Source organism: Camponotus vicinus, unplaced genomic scaffold (assembly GCF_025532165.1).
Source record: "Camponotus vicinus isolate PSW18456_S1 unplaced genomic scaffold, iyCamVici1.0 SCAF_11, whole genome shotgun sequence".
Taxonomy (NCBI): Eukaryota; Metazoa; Arthropoda; class Insecta; order Hymenoptera; family Formicidae; genus Camponotus; species Camponotus vicinus.
The window spans coordinates 18,516,002-18,535,796 of NW_028141947.1; the positions used below are offsets into that span (position 1 = coordinate 18,516,002).

At 34.5% G+C, this 19,795-nt stretch overlaps 1 protein-coding gene across 3 annotated transcripts in view; it reads left to right on the forward strand.

The window, feature by feature from the left end:
• LOC145961872 (uncharacterized) overlaps positions 1-19,795 on the forward strand; it is a 20,030-nt gene continuing 235 nt past the window's right edge. Inside the window, exons 1-12 of one of the 3 annotated variants that reach the window (XM_083082394.1) lie at positions 1-258; positions 959-1,038; positions 2,132-2,206; positions 11,819-11,983; positions 12,050-12,157; positions 12,697-13,105; positions 13,248-15,935; positions 16,118-16,221; positions 16,317-16,416; positions 19,171-19,252; positions 19,319-19,514; positions 19,637-19,732. In XM_083082394.1, coding sequence (XP_082938520.1) covers positions 156-258; positions 959-1,038; positions 2,132-2,206; positions 11,819-11,983; positions 12,050-12,157; positions 12,697-13,105; positions 13,248-15,935; positions 16,118-16,221; positions 16,317-16,416; positions 19,171-19,252; positions 19,319-19,514; positions 19,637-19,732 — 4,206 coding nt within the window. In that variant the 5' untranslated portion in view covers positions 1-155. The remainder of the gene's footprint in view (positions 259-958; positions 1,039-2,131; positions 2,207-11,818; positions 11,984-12,049; positions 12,158-12,696; positions 13,106-13,247; positions 15,936-16,117; positions 16,222-16,316; positions 16,417-19,170; positions 19,253-19,318; positions 19,515-19,636; positions 19,733-19,795) is intronic. The other 2 variants (XM_083082396.1, XM_083082395.1) reach the window with 2 other exon arrangements.

Sequence of the window (19,795 nt, forward strand, 5' to 3'; positions counted from 1 at the left end):
GTTACTACGTGGTACGTGTGGCATGTTTTTGTAATTGGTGTAGAGTTTAAGTTTGTCATCGCAATGTGTCGTATGTACGATGATCATCATCAGTGATAGTTGACTGTACGCTTGTATCGCAATTGTTGAAGCAACGTTGATCGCCGACACGTAAAATGGCCTGGTTCGGAGATAGCCTATCCAGTCTGTCTAATTTAAAGGGACAGATTACGAATTTCACGAAAGAGGTTTTATCCGATGGTATCGTCGAGGAAATAGGTACGTATGTATGAATGTATCAAAGATCAATTTAGGGTCTCAATATTTTCCTTGATTTTAACGTATAGCTATGTAATACACTAAGAGGCAGGTTATGATTGTCAGATGACGTTTCTATTTTACCGATCGAAAAAAAACAGGTGTTTACCGGCGATTCGTTTTACCATGGATTCTTATTTGGAAACTTACTTAGCGGCAGTAATTCAAATAGTTTATACAATCGTAAATTGGTAAAAAATTTTCTTGTAATTATTATACTTAATCATTTTCATTATCATTATCATTTTTCAAGTAAGCATTGTATCGAAAAAATTTAAAATTAAAAGCAAACTATTAATTCTTATTATTCATTTATCTTTTACTTTCTTTCTTACTTTAATATGCTATTGTTTTAAATTTTACAATTCTTTATTATCATCTTATTATTTTCATCTTTTATATTTTAAATTGTGTGAGTAAAGTCTTGTATTTTTGCAGAAAAGAATTTGTAGAAAAATTACTATAATAATAATAATATAATAATAATTTTTTCTCATTTATTTTTTATTTTACTTTTTATATAAGCTCAAGATAATAATATAATCGAATTTTAGAAATACTTTTACAAATATATTAGCATATATATTATATATATTTTGTAAAATTTTATAATTATATAATATCAATTAATAATGATTGTTTTGTGGCTATTTATTTTCAGATGAACGATCAAAAGCTTTGAACGAAGCGAACGAAAGGTGCAATCAACTGCAAGATTTGCTCAATTCGAAAGATGCGGAGGTGAGTGTAGTTATATATATCATAAATTTATAATTGTAATACACATACACGCGTACATGTACAGATTTTTCGTATAGGTAGTTTGCTAAAAGAGGAGGGTTACAATACGATTAGAAATTATTTCAACAGATGTTACATTCCCTAATAATCGTCAATAAGTGCAAAGCAAACACGTTCGTCTCTTATCCGTTAATATATGTCGCACAATCTGAAATCTTTTAAATTTCGTTGAAAACAATGATGTAAACATTGTAAAAAACTGTTAAAATTTTAAAAAACAGAAGAGAGAATTAAAAAAAATTAATACGTCCAGGAAATTTTTCCCTGTTAAAAAATATCGAGGTGAAACGTTTTATACACTATACTATCTATCTTTACCTATCTACCTACCTATCTATGTGACGAAACACCTTTTACCACGACGACCAGTCAAGAGGAGGAAGAAGGGGGGATGGAGGGTTTTGGAGGTACCCAGGGGTCATACGAGATAACGCATCGAGGATCGAAAAGTGGGGACTCTTATCGCAATACAAACCTAAGATAAGAGCGGCAAATGTAAACGCGCATCGTACGTCCTGTATCCACGACGGTACCGCCGGACTTCCTTCTGATTGTGCTTCCTAATATTTAAGCTGGAGATGTGCGATTATTTTAAGAATCCAAATTCAGTTATCGACGATATCCTTTTTCCATCTAAAATTGGATAAAAATTTTTTTCTATCAGTAAACGGTTTAAAGTTTATATAATCATAAAGTAAATATTAATACAATTTCTACCATTTGGTAGAAATATAACTTTTCTCTCGTCTTTCCTCTTTTTCTTTCTCTCGTAAAAATCAAAAGTATATTATTATTCAAAATTTATAATTTTTATTTACGTATATCTTAAAGCACTCGGTCCTTTTTAACTATGATAAATTTTTATTTATTCATGCTTGTCATTTATCAGTTATATTTGCAAAAATTGTTGTTACTGTAATATATGCGGGCATATAAGAAATGAATGGAAAGAAATTAGCCTGCATTAGATTGCTATATATAATATTTTAATCTTGTTATAACTTGTGTATCAAAATCATTTATCGTATTATAGATTTCCCTCCTACGCCGACAAAATATCGAATTGCAGAGCGCCGTCATCGAGTTGAACGAAAGGTCCAAAGAATCGGTGAGTCCAAAAAAAATCCTGTGTATTAAATAATATTTATTACAATTATCGTAGAAGAGAAAATCGTTCATTATTTGCATCAGACGTGGCTTTTCGCGAGAAAAGTGAAAATATTTATAATCGAAATCATATTATATTTTCTATAATCGTTAGTCAAAGATTATTGTTTATTCGAGTTACAAAAAATTAAGAATAATCAACAAGCAGCACGTTCAGTTTTTTTTCAAATAGATACAACAATTCCAACTGTAACATGTATTCGCGAACGTTCGACGCATTGGTTATCACCTTTTCAAATGTAAGAACCGCTCGCGATTACGTGACCTATAAACCGCTTAACGTTGTCACGCGCCTCCTAGTCTAGCATCGTCATCTTCTCTCGGATGCTTTCCCTTGTTAATAGTCGAAAACTTGCATATTATCGCGATAGTTTATCGTTACATCAATACATTATAATAATAACGGGAGCGAGCCATTGTCTTTAAATTATCTATCACTCATTAAGTCGCAAACGATAATATATGTGTGTGTGTGTGTGTGTGTGTGTGTGTGTGTGTGTGTGTGTGTGTGTGTGTGTGTGTGTGTGTGTGTGTGTGGCGAGTGGGCGAACGTGCGTGCATGCGTGCGCAAAAGCACACTTGTGATAACAAAAACTAGCCATTTGGCATTAGCTGGCAGATACCGATAATAGTTGTTAATAGCAAAAAAGTCATTTTTTTATCAGCGTTTAGATAGGGGACTTTTTGTTTCGCGTACTAATTTTATGTAGTTTTATTATACAGTAGGGGTATATAATTTTTTTTTATATATTCCATCATATACTCTTATAAGACTGGCCTAATAAAATGTCAATTTGTGACAATCGAACGTAAAAATGGAATATTTCGATGGAGGGCTTTTGAGCTCGATGGAAAGAAATACACATACATATGAATATCGCATTTTAAATGAGAGAGAGATGCATAATGCAACTTTATAATTGCAGTAGAAAATATTTCTGAAAAATGGAATTATTCGCGAAATGTAGACACCGTTTCTTGTTGATCCAAACCCGTTGTTTGAAATTTATTTTGTTTCAAACTTTCACGTTGTGTAGAAAATGTATGCGAACTGCGTTAGTCAAAAACGAGAGATAAGGCAACGCACTGCTCGTGTTCTTATACTTTATTACGTATCTTGGATCAACAAAGGATCGGTCTCACTTGTCGTGGAATGTGTCACAAATTTCTTCCAAGAGAGAATTCCTCACACGACATTTTCCTTCGGATAAATCAGCAATCGTTTTTTTCCCTCAAATATTTCTCCTCTTCATCGTGTACCGTGCGCATCATATTTATTGCATTTTGTATTACATACGCAAACAATCTTGACAGCGGGAAATGCCCAATCCTTGTGCTTCCGCGAACGCAGTTGCAATGTACCTAGTTTTCGTCGTTTGCTGTCACGTGTTTTCCCCATTATGACATATGAGGAGACTCGACTACTATTAGTGTTTGTGAAAGTACGCGAAAAAAAAAAAAGAATTAACGAAGCCGAAAAATTCACAAGACTACCGCATATATTTTGTGCGCCGCGTACATAAAATGCGCTAAAAACAGATGGAAGATAAAAATGCGCGTGCCAGTTTTCTAATTCCTTCGAATTATACAGGCAAAAAATGTAAAGCAGACAAGGATGCAAAAGGACACGATGATGATTCATCGTTCGTACGTTGTTACGTGTACGCAAGTGCAGCGATTTAACAGTCCTTGAAATCCAACGCAACTAACGCATGGAAAGTTATCTAATACGTTGCTGATCGTTTAAAGGATAAAAATTTCACGTTTTGTCTCTTGTTGTTCGGTAATGTAAAATATGTTCTCTCGACGCGGCTATTATTACATGAAAATTACAAAATGAGATACCGCGCGTGAGATACTCCTCAAAAATAATATACTATTAAAGTAAAATGCGCTCTCATCGCTCTCAATCGCGTGGTGGTCATAAGTACAGATTGAAGATTGAACGGGCTTGCACGAAGGAGAGAGTCGAGCGTTGCAGAATATTAAATACAAAATAAAAATAAAATAAATAAATGAAAAATTCCTCCAAAGTTTTTCGCAAATACGCATTGCATATAATCGGCCCGTAAATTGGTTCAATCTATCGATCTCGGTTACTAGTCTCGTGTCACCCCACAGTTTCACTCTGTCGCCGATAACACTTTTAAGTATGATAAGAGCGGCCTCAGGTTGGGGTTGCTCAGTTTGCAGCACGATAGTGACTATGACTACTGTCTCAATCGAGTGGCTATAAATACAGGTTCAACGAGTTTGCACAAAAGTGAAGCAACGTGCCGTTTGTGCGATAAAGTTCGGCATATATTAAGTTTTGTTGCTGAAACAATTGTTAAAAAGGTTGGTGATGAAGGTTTTCTTTATTCGTTACCGCTATCTGTTAACGATTATCCTCTATTATCTGCCACATTTAACATCGACGTTTATTTTTATCATTTAAACTTTGTTCCGAATACGTCTGTGCGCTTAATTTTTTTCCTGGAATGCGTCACTCTTTTGCATCTAATTGCGATATCTAATATTTTTGTAAATATATTTATTATTACGATGCTCTATTTTTAAAGATTTAGAGACACGTAACTTGTAGAGAAAAGCTTCAACGTGCGAAGAGACAAACGGAACAATAACATTGTTAAAACGTCATTAGTATAACACCGTCTACAAAGATACAGTTACATATTACAATTATAGTAACAGTTTTCGATTGTGCACCTGGATTCTTTCCGGTCGGTGAGTCTTCCTTTTTGTTCCATTTTATTTTCTGTCAGAAACGGTGTTTTATAGTTTTGCATCGAGAAAAAAATCTCCAGCGGTGATGCTACGAATGAAAAATTAGATAGGCATTGAAATTCAGGAACGCGTAATATGTATTCATGATTTTTATTATCGCGCAATCATTCATCATTTATGTCTCATTGACGATGGCTGATGCTTTCTAAATTTTTTATCGTCTCTCTCTACTTCGTTTCCTCAAGTATAGGTGGTTGAGCGGAAAAACCACAGAGTCTCAAAGGTTTCTCGATTTTATTCCGGCGATTCCTATGGCGCTCTCTTATAATGTTTTCCCATTTCCTTCAGCTGTGCCCGCAGCAAGCGCGCTACCATACGGGCCGATAAAAATGTCCTGTCGACGCCTGCGTTAATATTATAACAGCACGTACGACGTGTCATACATTCATACACGCACGGCCGTCTTAAAACGAAAAAGATGGCAAAATTGTCCAATTGCATTACATGTGCGCGATGGCTCGCCTACATTTTTACGTTTATATCCGCGAAATAATAATATAATTTATTATTTTTATTTATTCATAATGATATAATTTATAAATTAATAATATTAATAATATTAATAATTAATATTATTAATAATATAATAATATTAATAATATAATAATCTTATTTATTAATAATAATAATACAATTTATCGTGATGTTACATGACGCTATTAAAGCTCGGTATTAAACAATTTCCGCGATAGCGGGCAACTAGCGCGTATTTGCAGAAACGAAAATATATTTTCGCGAAATGTTTCGTAGCGACAAACTGCTCCGACATGAAATCTCACACACACACACACACACATATATATATATGTGCATATGCATACTATGATGATGCATCCTCGTATAGTTTTCTTACGTTTGCACCGCTCCGTGTAACCTCCACGCGTAACCTCCTCCTCCTCCTCCTTCTCCTCCTCCTCCTCTTCCTCCTCCTTTTCCTCCTTCTCTTCTTCCTCCGCCAGCTGCGTAGGATCGCTGGTAGAAGGTGGAATAGTCGAAACATACACAGTCATTCGTCGGCCAGCGCGTTCATTCGTCGCGTCACGCATCTCGCAACGTGCGAGTGCTTGGCTTGGGCGTGCGCCAACCCATCGTGTGGACACGACCGTTTTTTTTTCCTCTCAAAAATGGTCTAGCTGCGAAAGCAGCCCTGTCCTCGGCTCGAATAATCGCTCGAAATGTCGTACGTTCGTTTCCGCGAGTTTTTCCGAGCACGGAAGCGGATCGAGAGGCTGTACGCGACTACAATTTTCAATTCCAAGTAAGTTTTTCAGAATCGTTTCCGCTGCATAGAGACCGCGGATTATTTTTCAGCGGATGCTTTATCGAATCGATCATTTTACTTTTCTCATATCTTACTTGTGACTGAACTGCGATAAGAAAAGTTTATCTAGCGTATTAGTTTTAAGATAACAGTTTATAAAAAAAAAATATTTGATATTTGGGAAGGAATCCTAAAGGGAGAATTTTTTTTCGTTCATCCTGTATCTATTTTAAAAAATATGCGAGAGATTGATGTAACATTTTATTTGATCGCGAAGAAGGGATTATTATCGTGGAGAAAAAAATGTCAAATACCAAATTTGCGGGTGCGTGTCTTGGGATATATTTCGAGTGGCAATATAAAAAAAAATAGCAGAGCACAATTCTTTCATCGCGCCATTTTTTCGCGCGCGAAGTGATGACCAGGCAATTTATCGCGCGCACGCGTACGTTTCTGTGGCTATTTCGCAAGTTTCGCATCGAATTTCAAAAATGCAGTCCTCGATAGATTCATAGTCGATTCCTCTTGCCAAATGAGATTTAAGTGGAATTGATCGATATCGATCACACATAATCTCGCGAATAACATTTTAATGTTTTCAAGAGTATCAATTTCCTCTAAAAATAGTTTTACTCGGACGTACAAAAATATGTTTGCTTATTATAATACATTTACTATCATTTGTTTTACTTGCGTTATATTTTGCGACTACAATATAAACACTGAATGACGAAATGCAAAAATTCAAGATTTAATATTCATTTATTATGTAATGTAACTTTTAAATTATATAAGACTCTCAATTCTCCAGAAAGAAGACGTAAAAATTCAACGCGTTTTCTTTAAAAAATTATATACATTTTAAGAAAAAAATATATAGAGAAGAAGCGTGGAAATATTTCAGAGAAATTCTAGTAGCGAACGTTTACGATGAAGGCTTGTAAAACGTAAAACAGGTTGAAATTAGCAGGTAAAAATTTTCAAAGCGAATGCAATTGGCAATTTATTTATTTCCATTTGGCCGCACGATATAAGCTACGTCGAATTTGCACCTATTTCGCACAGTTAAGCTACGTTCCCGACAGAGTTATCGGTAGATAATGGACGAAGGACAGGCTTACCTATGATTACTTAACCAACGCGACGCGCGATTACCTGTGCACTCGTACGTCGTTGGACAGGTAATCGTATTGCAAAAAATAGAATGTTAGTTGTAAATGATAAAAGTTGGAGCGTGTACTTATCGTATGTATGCACGAGTATCCAAGTTCAAAACGTTCGATTCGATTCGATGCTGACGTGTGTGCGCTCGCATATGTATGTAAATCTTTTATTAAATAACAAGTATATGGAAAGGTACGAGACATGTTTTAAATGTCACGATCAATTTATCGATTTGCTTCAATTTTTTCATTTTTATCTGGCAAAAATAACGTATTTGAATAAAGAAAAAAATTCTAATTCCAATTCCCACATGCGAATACGTGGTAAGTAGTCGATATTTCTGTGTAATTTGTTCAAATAAGGAGTAGAGTTTGGTTCGACAATTGAAATACATTTATAGAGATGACGCGGGAAGGGAGGAGGAAGCACATCGTGAATTTAATATGTTACAGATTCAGTACGTTTCGTGTAAAATATAAAATGTTTCACGTAGAAAACGTAAATTTTAAACTTGATATTAGGAAAAAATTAGACTTATTGTTAACGTTAGATTTAAATGAAATACATACAATATAAAGATTAAAAAATGTCGCCAACGTGGTAAATCACTTTTGTCTTTGTTACAATGACGATATAAAAATATACAAGTTCTTCTGTTTTTTTCGAAAACTAATAACTAATCGATTAATATCATTAATAAACATGAACGTTAAAGATGCATTCCAATATAATATGGATATAGACATATTGTTGAATATCATTAATGATTAACATTGCGAATATATGTGTTGACGATCTCATAATATTATAAAGATTGGCCTTTTTCAACATTTGAAGGATATGACTCGTTATTGCTCTCATTTCCGGGTCACGGTACACGAATAATTATCGAATTAACAATATTATTACATTCAGTCTGGAGCAATCGACGGACATTTGCAGAAGGGGAATTTTGCTCTTGCGTACGCTATAAAAAAAATCGAAAGCTCAAAAACACATAGTATAAAAAATATGGAGACGTCGCGAGAAGCCATAGGTATCACGTATTTCTGCTGTATCCGTTGTATGGTGATGAGCTGACGCTACATCGTCTCCGATGACGACTTCTTACCTCGAAGAACTCGCTGAGCGCCAACTTCTGAGTACCCAACACCAGAGATGGTGTGTTATTCGCGACGTTTGTTGATAATGTCCCCGTTGAGCTTTTCTAGCGGATGGACGCGTCTCGTCAACTCGACGCATCCACGATTCTCGTTCCGCCGATTAATCTACGGCGATAGATTTCGAGATTCGATAATATTCATTGCGGGGGGAGGCCCGAAAGTCGCCCGAAAGAGAACGGCATCGATCGACATCGATGCTCGGCGAATTAAATGATCGCGTCGCAAAGTGGATGAAATATCCATGATTGCGCGCGGGAGCGTTACTTGACATACAGGATATTCGACAATGCAAGGGTCATGCGAGTCAAAGCCGGAAATAGTAAGCTGCGGTTCTCATTCGTCGAATAAAAATGTTTTCTCGCGCCAAACGAGAATCGTTATACGTTGGAAGCTTTTCTAGAGGAACGGCGAGACGACTAACGAGTGACAAAACTCGCGTAAAATAGACACCTGACTCGACAATTTAATTTAACGCGCACAGACGCAGGGACATTTGCTGTTATTTATTCAGATTATTTATCGAACCCTGAACCCCACGGACACCGCCAGGCGATACTCGACATCGCGTGCGTGTACTCGTAACACTCTCGGCCGCGTTATTGTGTTTGTGCGCCTCGCGGCCACTCGGTTACGTCACTGGCATCGTGGACATTATTATGTTGCTACTGACGCAGGTACAATATGCCTGCCACGCTATTAGAGCAGCCTGCGTTAACCTGAAACTCCGCGTAAGCGGAGTGTGTTTCATAACGTCGCGAGAGACATGGAAATACTGTAAGCGATATTCCTTTATTATCAGCAAAAATGTGCGCGCGGGATGCCGAGTAGCGCGCCTGAAGTGGCTCGCCGAGAAATCAAAGTTGGCCGATTGTTCTTTCTTGCGCGGGGATTTATTTACGCTCGTCGTCTTCGAAGAAAAATGACTTTGATTTATCACGTGTACACGTGTGCAATTATCGCGTATACTTTAAAAACGTCTCGTATCGTTTGTCGAATCTCAGTCATCTTTCTTCCTTATAATCGAATCGGGCGATAAATCGTATCGTCTACCAAACACTTCCTTTGTTTCTTTTGAAATGTATGTGCATTTTTTTTTAACACGATGCAAAAAGAATAATCTGCGAACGCAGATGCATCGTTGGAAGAAAGCATGTGTTTGCGCCTCGTAATAGCGATTTCATTGCAGTCGTATAGAGCAACATCTGTAACGTCGAGTCGCGCAACACGAGCGTTATTAAAGACAAATTTTTCCTCTCTTTTCCCGTAAATTAATTATTTTACTTGTCTTCTTTTTATTATTAATTATTTTACCGTAAATTAATTATTTTGCTTGTCTTCTTTTTATTATTAATTATTTTACCTGTATTCTTTTTATCATTAATTATTTTATATGCTCTTTTATGCTTTGAAAACTAATACAATAATTGATAACTCTGAAATATACGTATTCACGGTCGGCGCGGTTTTGATTTCACAGTCTCGCTGCTTGATTTTTCATCGCAGGATTACGATAACTCGCCCGTTTGCGATTGATAGCGACATCCTTTCCCACGCTTAATATCAGGATTGCGTTATCTGCGCACGACGCATCAACCGCGCGTAGCGTGCCGCACAATATTTGCCGTATAAATATTGAGCGTACGTAATGTTAAAAGGAGAATTTTAAAGCTCCAAGACTCGAAAATAAGCTACGTTTGTTACGTGGATGCGTGTGTGTAAATGAATGCGTTGAAATTGCTCTTCATCCGTAGAGAATCCCATGAGATTGAAGATGACTGTTCAAGTGGCAAGAAAGCACAGAGATTTCATCAAATTCTCTTTTCTTTCATCAGACGACCACTGTTGCACCTATTTTAAATAATAATAATCTACCCATTGTATATTATTCAAACTTTTTTTCAGATTTTGCTCTTCATCTACGCACAAACGTATAGACATTTCTATGTCAATTTCATACAATTTGTCAAGCGTATATCGAGTATTTTAATTATCTATTGTTTATCGCATTGTGTAAGTCGATGAAAAACTAACGTGATATATATTCCGTTTTATAAAAATGTGAGGATATACGTAAATATTATCGGAGGTGTTACGCTATCAGCAGACTTGGAGCCACATCTTGCCAGCGATATGCGTCGTTCTCGAGATACCGAAATGTGTAAAACGAACAAAAAGAAAAGGCCGTTACAAAGAAAAGATGGAGACTCTTGTCGTGAGACTGTATGCAAGTCAAACGACGCATTATTCCTTGACCTGACCCAACGAAACCTCCTTTCATATTCATTAGGATCGTCCCACTTCAGTCTGTCGCTTTGGACCACGGAACGCAACAATGTGTCTCCGATGCATCGCGCAAATCGATTTGTGTGGAAAATACCCAAGAGAATAGAGCTTGTATACATGACACAGAAATTTTAAATACTTTTGATAATATTCTTAAATATTTTCGATATAATGTCGACGAAATATGTCGGAGAGTCGCAATGTAATGTTAATTTTCTCCCAAACACATTTACATATTGATAAATTAAATTGATTGATTGTTAAAGAAACCTAAATAATATATATTATTTTATTCACGTCACAAATATTATTAATCTAACGTGTGTACAAGATAAATGAAAGCATGAAAATTAAAAGAAACTTAAAAGAATGAACATTTTTTTTTTTTTTCAAATCACTGTCTCTCTCAAAAATCTTTCCATCTCTTCTCATTTTAATGAAAGATGGAGAAAGAATCTCTTGTTATTAATCGTTTTCTTTATATACATATATTTTATTCCGATCGGTATTCCCGTTGGACGAAATATGCCCGATAAGAATCTCGATCTTATCACGCACGATTGAGTACAATGCTATTCCCGAGTCGCAGGGCCGTATGTATAACAGCTATGTATTCATTAGCATTTTGAAATGTATCGTTCACCTATCGAGGAAAGATTTTTGTGAAGCATCCGCGACAGAATGGGAAACGTCGGAATCCAAATGTGTTGCGTTTAACATTTGGCTATACATGCTTTCGACAACGACAGATCTATTGTTTAACGTGACTAGACAAATTAGCTATTTTAAAATTTACCGGAATTGAAAGAGAGAGAATGTTTTTTTCAGATTGTTTAAATTTTAATTTATTATAAAGACTCGAGGGATATAAACATGTGTCTCCCTTTTGTTATAGAAGGATACAAATCACAGTGATGAAATTGAAGGCGTCTTTTGCGATCCGTCCTGCGTCGATAATCGAAATGCAAAGAATCAGAATGTACGTCAGCTACAGGAACAATTGGCTCAAGCCACCGTAAAAGTACGCGAATTAGAATACGAGCTGAAACATGTTCAAAAGGTAGTAATTATTAATAATAGAATCATCTCTGAGGCATTGAGGTTTGCGTAAACAATTATAATACAGGTAACCAACACATCCTTGAGAGATGATATTTCCGATGGACATCAAAAGGCTGAAGTTGTACGAGCGAGACAAGATATGATGAACCGTATAATACAAATGGAAGAGAAGGTACAAAAGGCATCAATGTATTTGAAACGTTATTTTTCAATTATTAATTAATATTAATTAAGTAGATTTAAAAAAAAAACTCAAAATTGTGACGGAAAGAAATTGATTCTCGTGTAAAAACGAATCAGTAACAAAACATAAAATTACATTATTAAAGAAAGACAAAAGGATAGTCTTTTCAAGAGTTAAATGTTTCAAACAGTTTAAAAAGAATGGAAATAAATAGTTTACGAGTATTACTTTTTAATTCGCGATGAGGCAAATTGCTCAGAAATTAATACATATATTTGTTAGATTATTCCATCATTATTTTTGTTTTAAATAAAAGAGAAAAGTTGTTTGCTTTAATTTTCTCTCTGGAAATTAATTCTTTATTAAATGACATCTCATGTTACTTTGAATAATATTACATAATGTTTTTAATTTATGGAAACTAATTGTAGAGAAAAACTTGCGCAAGAGCAAGTAATTTTTTTTAGAGAAAACCAGTATATTTTTTATTACATATTATTTATTATCGATATTTTACATTTTCTTAGACTCGAGAAGCAGAACGTAATGCTAAGCATATCCAATTGGACGAGGTCAGTCTTATCAATGACTTTCGTTCAGTAATGTCAAAATTAAACTCACGTGAAAAGTTTGACTTGGTTAGTGGAGCATTGAAAGCTTTACAAATCGAGAGCGAAATGCACGAAAAGAAAAATCATGAAAAATCCAACGAGCAACTCGAGAAAGTCGATGGCATCGAATATAACACTTTAACTTTGAGACATCATTTAGACAATATAAGCTTGCAACAAAATAAGCCGAGTGATACGTCTCAAGAACTTTTGATCAATAAGCGAGAGGTAATGTTACAACAAAGAATAGAAGAACTCGAGAATGAAAATAAAGATCTTTTGGACGCTATGGACAAATTGGACGAAGAGCATACGCAATCGGTTGGTAAGTAACAGTAATAGCCATTATATTATGTGCTATTCTCAGCTACAATCAGCGTTTTTATTTTTAATCGATTAATTTCGTTATTGTCAATTTTGTTACAATTTTAAAAAGCCACAATAATAAGAAATTTTAATTTGCACAGAAAAACTATTGTCACTCAGAGAAGAAACTAATAAAAAGCATCGTTCTCTACAAAATGCATATGAGCAGCTTTCCATAGATTACAACAAATCTCAAAAAAGAATAATTGAATTTCGTAACAACGATTTGAAACTCGAAACAAGTCATCAATCTGTCCAAACGGATAATTTAGATAATTTAGACAAACACATTCAAACAACGGTTCCTTTTCAAAGAGATGATGTAGTATCGGAAACAAGTATTCTCGAGGATATTACCCGGAAAATTAAGATGATTTTAAAAAGCTATACCATAACCACCGAATCGGGAGAAACCATCTTTGAAGCCATCGCGAAACAATATGTTGATACTAAATGGAAATTGGACGTTTTGGAAAGGAAAGTAACCGAAATTACCAGAGATTTAAAGGAAACTAAGGAAACGAAAGATGTGTTGCAAATAGAATGCGAAGAATTGCAGTGTCATATTGATTCGTTATTGTTGGAAAATCAAGTTTTAAAATCGAGTTTACCATCTATTCCTGAAGCAAGCGAAGAACGAGTAGTCTCCTTAGAAATGGAAGTTGAATCTTTACAGGAAGAAATGAAACGACTTTCGATTGAAAACGAAACGATACGAGAAACAAATACAACTTTAACGCTCGCGGTACAAGATAACGGAATGTTTTCAACAAATCACAACCGTTTGCAAAAAGATGTAAGTCACAAAATAAGTGATTCTTTCGTAAAGGAAGATGAAGAATTTTCAGTATGTTTAGAAAAGAATAACAATTCAAATGAGGATGTGATATCGAGCGAACAAATAAAATTCGATCGTGAAAATGTAACGCGAGAATTAAAGTTGTCCCCGGTAACCGAGACCAAATTGTTGGACAATAATCTTGTATCGTTGCAAGATCGAGATAAATTGGCAAATGAAAATAAACAAGATTTGCTACAGAAAAATACGCAATTATATTGCACGACTTTGCAAAAATGTGACCTACAAGAAGAAAATGATTACCAATTGCACGACTTACAGAAACGGCTTAACATGGCTAATCGCGAGAAATCTGATGTAGAGAATGATATCTTACGCAAGGAAAAAGAATTGGATGCAATGCAGATTCAAATGGACATGAAGCAATCTCAAATAACAAAATTAAATCAGAATCATGATAGATTAATTAAAGAAAATATGTCTTTATCGGAGCAACTAACTGCTACGCACGATGAATCATTGGACAAGATAGAATTGTTAAATACGGAAATGTCGTTGCTTCAACAAGAACATAAAGATTTGAAACAGGAGACATTGATTTACAAGGAAGAATTGAATCGGACAAAGGATAAATTGTACGAGGCGCAACAACATTATGCAAAATTGGAAAATGAATATTATGCCTTAAAAATGCAGTTGAATGAACAAGTTGAATTAGAAAAGACAAAAATTCAAACACAAACGATAAGAATGGAAGAGCTTGAAAATGAATTGAGTTTGAAACAATCGTTTATAGAAAAGTTGAATTTTCTACGAAACAGATGTAAGCTATTAGAACAAGAAATAAGAGTTGTTCGTACTAAAGAAATGCAATTGTTGGAATCTCGCGAAGATACTTTGGAGATATCTTTGCCAAACATAGATGGAGTCAATAACAGCAGACTGGAGGAAGAACTTTCAACCGTTGAAGATAATTTAGTTGAAAAAGAAAATGTGAAAGCGGAAATGCAAGATTTGTCGAGAGATACATCGAACAATAACGAACAACAGGCATTTGCGTCGATTATCGATGAAGAAAAGGATATCATACAAGCACACAACAAACACATGATGAATGAAATTACTGAATTACGCAATAAATTACAAATTTCCATTGAGAATAGTAAAGAATCGGCAGAGATGGCTAAACAGACCATTGAGGGCCTCTCTCATCTTATTCGAGAAAAAGATCAGGAGATAAGCATTTTACAAGCTGAGATGGATCGCGCGAACACTATTGTCACACAAACTTCCAACGAACTTGTCGTAATCAAAAACCAAAAGAATGAATTGGAACAAATTGTTTCTACGAAACACAATGAAAGTTTACAATATCAGAATGAAATTGACAAGTTGATTCAACGTGTAAATGAACAAACGGCTCAAATCCAAAGATTAATTTCCGAGCAAACAGCGAATGAAATACAAAAAGAAGAGGACGCAAATCTGAAGGAACGGCAAAAAGAGCGTATTCATCAAATTGACCAACAAAGCGAGCAAAGCGCCGAAATTGTGACTCTGAATAAAAAATGCGACGCATTAGAAATTGCTTTGATGCAAGAACAGTCCAACAATAGAATTCTGCAAAACCAGCTTAGCGAAAGCCAAAACAGGGAAGCTAGCTCTGTTAAAGAATTAGAAAGACTGAGGACGCATTTGGTCGAAATGGAATCGAATTATACGGAAGAAGCTCTAATCGCTGAAAACAGTCGTCAAGAGTTGGAGGCGAGATTATTGCAAGCTGAAGAGAAAGTAAAGAGTAGTTCAACTGCTTTCACCTCGGCAAATATTCGGGCAAATCAGCAAATAGAAACGTTGCAGCAACAAATTGCTCTCATTACTCAACAAAGAGATCACATACAGGCAAAATTATCTGCCACAGAAGACAATATTCTACTGCAGTCTGCCTCTTTGACAAATTTGCAAATAGTTTTGGAACAGTTTCAACAAGGTGAGACCTTTTTAATGCAATTTCATACTTTATTACAATATTATTGTATATATTATTATAACTTAAAAACAACTGTGCATGTTTTGTAAAAGATGCTTCACAAATATTCATCATAATAATTATATTTAGAGATTTCAATTCGTATATATATGATAATGATGGAACGCGACGAAACGTTTCAGATAAAGAACGCGATATTGAAGCAGCTACAGAAAAAATTCGGTCTCAGCTCAATGAAGCATATAAGAAACAAGATGAACTCTTAAATGAAATTTCGATACTTAAGGTTTGTCCTTATACTATTTTATACTTATATTTGTACAATAGTTTTACTAAATTTTTCTCTTCTTCTCTAAAACTGTTGCACGTATATGTTTGCAGCAACAATTATTGGAGGCTAAAGAATGCTTGCAGGCTGCCTCAAGACTAAGCGAACAGCTTGAGAAGAAGGATGAACAAATCGAGCGTCTCGACGAAGAAGGTAACCATTTCCAAAAATTACATATAGTATTGCCTGCACTTTGTTTCTGGTTTATGGCATGATTAGTGTTTTTAAATTAAATCGCATCCTTTTATTCGCATACAAAACTTGAATCAAGTTTTTCCTTTCATTGTGATATAAGGAAAGATTGACCATGTTTTCACTTTATTTTCATATTTATGCTTTTGTTTTAATCCATTGCAATTAAATGGTAAAATATGAGAGATGGAAATGACATTGGAATATAAAATTACCTAAAAATCTGATTGTTAATATCATCTTAATGAAAAATTAATTATGCAAATGTGTATAAAGTTTATAGAATATGTACAACTATCTCTTATAATTACACATTTTTTCATGGAAATGTACCGTATGCGAGAATATTACGGATCGTAATGTTATAAATATATGTGATAAATTTTTATCAAGTTTATACGTAGAGAAAAATTTTCCATATTCCGCATTTTTTATTAATAATATAATGATAATGATGTAATAAAGTTTTAGCAATTGCTGCCACAATAACTCGGTAATGTTTAAACATGTGAACTATCCAAATGTATTACTAAATTTTCACCCCGCATATTTCCGAATCAAATGTACAATCATATATTTATACGTATATACATATCTTGTATATGGCTTTTTTGTAAATAACATGAAGCACATACGCAACATTTACAAGAGTGTGTAAGATTTAGAATTAAAGGATATTATTACATAATCGTTTGCATACACACACACACACACACACACATGTAATTAAAAATATACTATATGCGTGCATTGCCGAAACACAAAACAATTTCTAGCGCAAAATTATCAATGTGTGCGCGTTCTGTGACTAATCTGCGAAAGCAAACACGTATATAATCCGGTGATGTAGTCAAATATCAGCTGGTAATTCTGGGATTGTAACAATAGCCCAGGATTCTTGCTGGTATCTGGCTACGAACTGGATCATCGCCTTTGCATACTCACAAATCACATGATTGATTCATGCAATTTGCCACTGGTGCTGGTTTCTGCACTTTACTACATTCTGCGAGTTTTGTTTCTCCTTTGGTGATTCTAACTTGAAAAATATACTCAGGATCTTTTTTTTTTCAAACAATCATTAATACTGCACTTTTTCTTTTTATATATATGTGTAAGAATGATCAAGATGAATTATCCTCATCGCCTGTTTTTCGATTCAATCAGTCATCGTTTCATTGTATTTTACTATTATGTTACAACTAATTATCAATTTTCAATCGTGTGCGAATGATTACATCTATACACGTATATACAATATAGTATTAGTGAATTTATCTTGCACATGTAGTAGGTATTATCTTTTTGATTGATTAAGTTTTCGAGATTGCGAGATGGGACCATTGTAACGATTCCCTGCAATAATATGACTTTTCCATTATACATGTATTGGAATGCATGCACAAGAGATAACGGTGACGTATCAAGACACAAAATGTCAACAATTACTTTGAAAGCTGTCTCTAGCTCTCATAACTAGCTGTATTAATAATACATACTTAACATTAAATCGATACACCAGAATTGCGCTAAACAATCGTAATCATGTACTAATTATAAAGATATTGCATTGTATTTCAAAACAATTGCCATTGCTTCCACTTCTGATTTCTTTGCGCTCAACTGGTGTTTTCTCAGTAAAAAATATCAAGTTTTTCTAAAAATATCAAAATGATGATTGAGATTGGAAATAGAAGAATTGACAATAGGCAATTGAGATGTAAATGAAACATTTTAACACATTAAAATATGTACATTAGAGTGTTTATATTAAATATGAATAATATACATAATAACGTACGTTTGGTAGCGATAACGTGGATAATCTCATGCGGTAACTGTGAGCGTGTAAATACAAAAAGCTCATATTACCTCGTGGGGTTTCCCACTCGTTACCATGATTCGTCAAAATTACAAATTTTTCGATCAGTCAAAAATTATTTTTGCATATATCAATCGGAATAATCGGTTATTTTTGTTCGGCTATGATAGTTTAGTTTATAGCATGTCATTGTAGTCTTGTATAAATATGCTTTTGTATACAATATATAATTTGTAAATTTTGAAATTTTTTTTATATATACAGAGAAAGAGAGAGAGAGAGAAAATGGCTATATATAAAACGTTGCGTGTGTGTGCATATTGTCTTGAAAATACTTTGTTAGAATTTGAACGTACTCTGCTACGTAATTGCTCCATCTGATTGGAGTACAAATCATTACTAAAACGCTTCTTTAATTCTAGTGGCATGCGCGCGACTTTAGTTTCGTAGAACGGCATGATAAACGAAGAATGCAGCATGAGCAATTAAGGCGCAGGCGAGAGTATTGCATCAGGTACTGGTGTGATATCGAGGCAACCAGTACTTGTGTTATACTTACGCTCGTGTCTGTCCAAACTACCAATTCATCAACGATGGATCGCGCATGGTGTACATAGAAATCACATAAATTTTGCATAAATAATATTTTGAGTAAGCATCGTACACAAACACACGCACATACATACACACATTTATGAATATTAATCGTAATCCATATAAAAATGAAAGAGAATGAAAGAGTAGTCTTCTACATGTACATGTAAATTGATTTATTAAATTCTTATTTTTTTCATTTCACTTTAAAGATTTAAATTTATTGATTTCGTTTAAAAAAGCGCACGAATAAATAAAAAAATGTGAATTAATGTCGATAATACTATGTTCATTTCTAGTTACGCGGTTGACGACATCGCTAAATTTTGCCGAGCAAAGAGTAAAAGAGGCAGTGGAGCACGATGAGGAGAAAATCGACAAGTGAGTAAATATAATTTATTTCTAAATAAATGAACGAGATAATTCTTCTTGGATAATTTTTTACAGGATTCTTATTAAAAATCTTTTCTTGGGTTATTTATCTTCAACTACATCGGACAAGTCTGCGATTCTCAGGGTCTTTGCCAATGTTTTAAATTTCACAGACTCGGAAAAAGATAAAGCTGGTTTGAACAGTGGAACAGGGACACAAAGCGGTCGGTTCTTGCGCTCTTATGACAAAAGTGGCAGTGTACCTTTAAAGGTATTATACAGATTAATTTACTAACATTTATTAATTTAGATTATAAATCATCATTAAAAGTTTTGCTTGCATTCGTAATTGGACAATTGCAATTACATCACGATATATTACATATTTTGCAGTATCAGGAAGCGTCTTTATCGACAGCTTTTGTGAGATTTTTAGAAAGTGAATCTAAACCGAAGCCTCAGCTACCACCTTTGCCGATTGTGAATTCAGTGAGTAACAATTTGTTGCGAGGAGAGGTTCCCCATTGAAAAACATTATTCTCATTATTCTCG